Source organism: Oculina patagonica, unplaced genomic scaffold (assembly GCF_052425735.1).
Source record: "Oculina patagonica isolate OP01 unplaced genomic scaffold, crgOcupat unplaced1141, whole genome shotgun sequence".
NCBI classification, from domain to species: domain Eukaryota; kingdom Metazoa; phylum Cnidaria; class Anthozoa; order Scleractinia; family Oculinidae; genus Oculina; species Oculina patagonica.
In genome coordinates, this window is record NW_027557130.1 from 1 (window position 1) to 6,571 (window position 6,571).

The window sequence follows — 6,571 nt, forward strand, 5'->3', positions numbered from 1 at the left end:
ATTCGGAACGACCCTTACGTGCAATGACTGAAACATGTCTAGGTTGTATGCAAATTTGATCGGGTCACGAAAATATTCTTACGGCGGATTCTCTTTTGTTAGAAATAGCTTTATAACGCTACAAAGAACTGAGAAGAAATCTTCTTGACTTTCCGACTGTAAACAACGAAACGTCCCAAGAATGGTTATATTATGATTGTGTGCACGATCTCTAATTTGCATAAAAAGCAGACATTGATTTCCCTTGAGGCCCTTACAAGTCTCGCAACGCACATTCAAATTTTAGCACTGTGACAGCCATGCTTTGAAACAGCCAATCAAAAAAATTGAATTTTCTTATTTGACCAGATCTTGCCTTCAGCTTTGCCCACCCGCAAGATCTGGGAATGAGATTATCTCCGAGTTGGAGTATAGAAAAGGGAAAGGAAAACTGTCATTAAGATATCTAAGAGGGCCTTTCCAACCTACAGTAGAATCCCGAGTTCTCTCACCCTCCACTTCTCAAAACTTCCTATTTCTCGAATCAATTTTCAATTTCCCTACAGGTTCAAGATATTGGGAATCTACTGTACCTAAAACAGACCCACCAAACAGTTGTAATGATTCATCTAAGTATTTTAAGACTTTTAATGGGTTATTCATGTGGAAAGTTTAGAAAAGATATTCCGCATACCTACTGTCGGTATAGGGATACCATTTTCTAACAAAGGTATATGAAAGGGTTACCTTTTCTGTCAAAAATGGCATATAAATGACGAGGGTTGTGATCTGGGGACATAGTATAGACCTGTACAAAATATTTTTGAGTACCCCCCTCCCCACCCTGGGAATAATGCTAACCACTGTATATTACCAGTTTTTAAATCAGTTTGTAAAACAACCTCATTTTTTTTTTCTCCTACTGAAACCAAAATAATTAAGTCTACTGTCCTTTGCAACACAGTGAATACAATACCAGTATATCACTTACTCGTTCTCCAAGAATGCTTTGCAGGAAACTGTTGAACCACAGACAAGTTGCAGTGTCTAGTGTCAACTGAATCGGGTTTAACTGGATAAACAGGTTTGGACAAGGCACTAGAATTAAAGAATGTTTATTTGTAAGCCTCACAATGGCATATACCAGGGTTCTTACACATACCTGTACATGTGCTAAAGCAACTAATAAAACACATTCAACTGTTTTTATTACCTGTGCAGGGTGTTCATTAGGCATCGGAGATTGGAGAATTCTCCTTCTACTACGTAGAATTCTCCGGCTTAATTTCAAAGGCCTCTTCCTATTTTCTTATTAAGATGCGGAACCTTTAAAAATCATTCTCCGGTTACTTACACTATTCTCCTGCTATTACAATTCTTAATGAAAACCCTGCTGTGCCAGTATTTGTTGCACTTGCAATGCCTACAGTACTCATTGGCTTTACAGACTTCAGTACAATGCATCAGCGAGTGCACAAATTTTACTTAAAATAGTATTCTTTCTTCATTTTTATCACCTGTCTCACCTACACTTAACAATCTGCACTACAACCTCAATATTATTGTAAAAGATTGGTTGCGTCGATGAAACCAAAAAGAAAAAAAAATTAACAATTTTTTTTTAAAAATTATTTTATACGTGATTTATGCCTAAAAGTCTTTCAGTATTATGGAGAGATGGATTTTCTAATGTGTAGCTTTTCAAAGTCACAGGAAAATCAAGAAAATATATATAAAAACTCATGAAGTAGCGGCACTTTCTTGTGCCATGTCACATCAGATCAGCACGCATGCTCAGGTTGAAGGCATATGTCAGTGTACACCCATGGGCAAATAGTAGACACTAAAGTAACCAATCTGAGTACGTGCTTTACTTAAGTTGTGCTAATAATTCTTTTAAAAGCAAGTAGAGGTATTCTACTATGTAGCTGATTGTTGCATTACCTGCAGATCCTATAGATCCAGGGTAATAATACTGTGTAAAGTCCAGCTGAAATGCTGGCATGTCTGAAGGTAGGTATAACGCCTTTTTATCAGATGAAAGAAATGCAACTTCCTCCTTAGTGACATTGCTTGTTGTGACAGGCATGATAAAGAATTCCTCACAGCGAACCACAAAACAGCTTTCAAGCATAAACACTGGACGCTGCAGATTGTTCTTGATGGAGTGAGCTGATTGTCCAGACTGTGATGACGTCCTTGGACTTGATGGAGTTGTCTTTCTGGAGCTTGTGCGAGGGGAGGAAGGAGTGCTGAGTGGAGAGGGAGGGATGTGATGAGCCCTCTCTACCATTGACACCAACAAGAGAACTCTGGAAAACAAATAACAGCATTTGTTGATCACTGATTATCATGGTTTCTGTAGCATCAACCAACTTTGAGAATTTCTACTACCTCCCAGATAGGATGCTCGTCTATCACAGCATTTAATTTACATGTACAGTTGGACCCCGCAAATTTGAATTTGGTTATTTCGAATTCCCCATAATTTCATACTAAAACCCATTTCCCTTGGATTTGCACTTCAGTCATTAACTATGGGCTATTTAATTTGGAACTCTTCCTATTTCAAACTATTTTCGGTTTCCCCTGACAGTTTGCAATAATGGGGTTCAACTGTATTCACCTGGGTGGAGAGAGCCTCTGTGATAGTTAAGTGAGTTGCCCAAGACATGACACAATGATCTCCGTCAGGGCTCAAACCTGCACCAGTCCATCTGGAGTCCAGTTCAATAACCATTAGGCCACTGTGTCTCACAAACAGGCATGTGTGGCAGGCATGTAAGAATTATGCCATACTTTTGGCACAAAGTACATGTAGAACATACAGTTTGTACATGAGAATTTACAAGAAACTGACAGTACAACTTAAAAGTTAGTTGATAGTATTGACTTGAAATTCAGTTCTCACATCTTGAAGGTCGATCTCGAGTGAATCAAATTCTTTACTCAACACTTGATGCTTAAAATTTTTCGAGAATCAGATATCGAGTTTCAAGATGTGAGTATTGAGACAAGAGGGACTGTCAAATAACTTTGAGCAGTACTAGGGATTTTACTTACGTCACTCCTGGCTCGATGATGAGTGTGTGCCGCTCTGTGAGGTGACAACTGTTTGTTCCTTTGAGAGTTCCTAAAAGCATTCAACAACTCATTGACCCAGTAAGCACGAGTCAAGGATGCCTCATTGTGACATGGCCAATCAGTCCGCGATGTTCCAGCCAAATGATATGGAAAGTAATCAACCGATAACTTGTTCATTTGCAAATGCATAGCTCCACCATCACCTCCAGACTTTTGGTCTGAGTCGTCGCACAAATGCAGGTCAATACTACCTGTCCTTAAATGATATGATGTTTCTCGTACATCATGTTGTGTAAAGAGTGCATTAAAAGACTCATAGTCAGACTTTCGTTCATGTATTGTAGATGGTGCATATTGCGTTTGCTGCTGGGTAGCCTGGCCAGCAGGCTGCCCAGGGTTGTTTCCAGGTCCTTTCTTAGCTTCTGTCCGTGACATGGCCTGGGTTACAGAGTGCAATAGACCAGCTAAACCTTGTAACTGCGACTGAGTAAGAACCCATAAAATATCATCTAAGAGAAGTTCCAGTCTTGCAGATAACACTGCACAGTCTTCAAGACGTTTTTTGATTGTGATATGTAATGCTGAGTGGCTTGTTATAAGACGCAGAGGAGTTGACTGTTGACTTGAATTTTCCTGGTTTAAAGAAATGATAAATTTAAAAATTATTAATTTATGGAAGTGTACCTAATAAGTAGTTCCTCTGTGGCCATTTACAGTCAACTCTTGCCTTAAAGACATCTCACTATTACAGACAGGAGTTAAAGTTCCGGTGAATGAGAATTACCGGTACCTGAAAGTAACTCCTGCTATTATAGACTGACTTTTCTGATAACCAAGAAAATTGTGAAGCGCCAAAGGGGGTCAAATTTTGAAATCCATTAAGTCCGGAAATGCCATCTTTATGCAGTATCAGGAAAAGACACACTTTTTCCATTTTACTTACTTACTAGTAAGTATAGCCTAGTATAGCCTCTTACTGTTACATGTACTAGCTACCACCCTGTAAGGATAATTCTAATGAATCTTTTTAAATGCATAATACTTCTATACATTACTTACATTGTACAAAGCATTGGCATCTATCCTCAATGTCTGCCAAGTTATTTCTTTAAACGTTAACACTTCTCCTCTTGTCTCATCTTTTACTCTCGTCATCCGTAGGTCATCAGGCTGCCAATTGGGAGTAGTACTTTGAATAAAAAGACGTGACATCTGGAATGTGGCAAGAAAAGCTTGAAACTTGAATGAGATGATCACAGAGTTTATCTGAACGAACATTCCATCAACCACCTTCTCAACAAAACCATACCTATTAGAAGCTTTCTCTCTGCAAAGGACAAAATCAAATGAAAAAATTGTCACTTACATGTACTGTACAGTACCGCTCTCAAAAGTAAGTTACCACCCCCTTGTCTCGTTTCTCGCGAGATGAGAGTCTCGTCTCGCGAGACGAGAATCTGAAATTTTGGAATAAATTACAAGGAATTATCTTACGAGAAAACGATTTATTTCTCGCGAGAGTTTATCACCGTACATGTAAGTTCGTTCATTCGTTAACTTCGTTCGTTCGAAGATTGTCCGACTCAAAAGATTGTAGGGAGATTGACTGACTCGAAAAGTTGAAGGAAGATTCTCAGTTTCGAAATGTCGACAATTCGCGCTTTTTAATATCGCCGACGCGAAAAGATTCTCTCAAAACAATTAACAAGCAAAGTGATAACCGATTGATTTTTGACTTTTAAAGTTTAGAAAAGCTTTCTCTTTTTTTGTAAAGTTCCTTACTTTAGGCTGTGATAGCTTTGATAAACTTTTCATTGTACATACAATTAAGCGCTAGCGGAGATCGATCGATCGATAAAAATAAAAATCATAACTTTACATGTATATGTTGTGGTTCAATTTTACATTTGGTTTAAACTTTTTCAAACCAGTTTGATTTTGATTTTTCATTGTCTTATATTCATTATCATAATCTGAAACAAAGGGAAATAAAAACCAAACTGGTTAGAAAAATTTTAAACCGAAGAAAAAATTAAACCACAACATATACATGTAAGAGTGAAAACCCTGAAAAGTTGCGTACGAACAAAGTAACTTCGATTTAAAAGATCAAATTTAAGCTTAGAAGTACAAGCGATATTCAAGACCATTCGAGGGAGAAATGATTCGCTTCACCTTGACTGAACGACAGTTCAAACATCGCTTCAGCTACATGTAATCTTTGCTTGTCGACGCTTGCTCGCTTTGTTTCTACACACCAAGTTCATGTGTGCTTGACAATATGCAATGAAAATCTCGAGAGAAGTTCGAGACGTTTACTTGCAGTTTTTTAGGCTTCTCGCGAGTTTACCCACACATGTCTTTCCAAATATACTATTGAGCCTCTCATGATGGATACCTTCATAATACTGATGCCTCCATTATCATGGAACAGTCCACTTGGTCCCAGAGAAACCAGAATTCTATTTTTATAACATCTATTTCAGGGCCATAGGCAGAATTTGCATGGGTGGGTGTGAGCGCCGGAGGCATGAGCGTCTAGGGGGAACTGGGGGTATTTACTCAAAGGAAATTTTGAAAACTCTGACAAGTTTTTGAAGTTCACATTCGCTGCATATTGAGAGTCATTTTAACCCTCACTCCCTGATAAGCAGACCTTTGAGGTCCATGGGGGGGGGGGGGAGAGGGGGAAGTATCGCCCTGTCTAACACCATAACTTAGTCACATAGTTCTGTCCCTTTTTATGTCCTGGTCAGAAATACAGACATATTAATAATAGTTACATAACTTTTTAGACATTTTAATCCAGTAAATGGCCCAGCTCACCACGAGTCTCTCCTAGCTCAGTTGGTTAGAGCGCCCAACCGGTATCTGGGAGGCCATGGGTTTGATTCCCGTCGGGGACTCAAGATTTTTTCTTAATCCTATGCTTGTGACATGAGAATTTTTTAACAATTCTTAGCAAAGGATTGCATGACTATATTGTTGTCAGTTCCTAGAGGTTCTAGTTATGTAAAACATTGTTAAATCTGACTTACTTGGGTGGTGGAGGAGGAGGTGCATTAGATGGGTGTGTCTGAGGTGATCCAGGCGGTGGGGTGTTAATATCACTATCTATTGCCTCCATATTGACCTCAACACAGTCAAGGTACTGCAACATAATATCACACATTTCTAAGTTAGTAAATGCTCCTCATAATTTAAATATATTGCAACACAACAACCCCCCACCCCCTGTCTGTATACGTGTATAAGCCCTCCCTGGAAATAGCCCCACCTGAAAGGGGATGTTGGACAAATATAAGCCCTGGCCTTTTATTTTGGGATTTTACAGTACAAAGCTAATGACATGGTGAAAGGTGCCGTGGCACTGTAAAAAGTTAGAGCCTGGCCAGCGTCAATGCACTTTACTCACACAATGCCTGTCATTGCCAGAGCATAAATGGACACCAAACTGCATCAAAGCAAGTTTTTTTTTTTACTGATTTAGTAACATCCCAAATTTAAC

The 6,571-nt window shown here is 38.9% G+C and overlaps 1 protein-coding gene across 1 annotated transcript; it reads right to left on the bottom strand.

The window, feature by feature from the left end:
- Positions 1–970: 970 nt before the first annotated feature.
- Positions 971–6,205, bottom strand: LOC144639637 (bridge-like lipid transfer protein family member 3A). The gene is made up of 5 exons (XM_078498927.1): positions 6,102–6,205; positions 4,123–4,390; positions 3,043–3,696; positions 1,924–2,291; positions 971–1,077 (listed from the first exon to the last, which is right to left on the bottom strand). The coding sequence occupies exons 1-4, from the start codon at positions 6,188–6,190 to the stop codon at positions 2,106–2,108; spliced, it is 1,197 nt and encodes a 398-aa protein (XP_078355053.1). The 5' UTR covers positions 6,191–6,205; the 3' UTR covers positions 971–1,077; positions 1,924–2,105.
- Between the last annotated feature and the right edge of the window lie 366 nt (positions 6,206–6,571).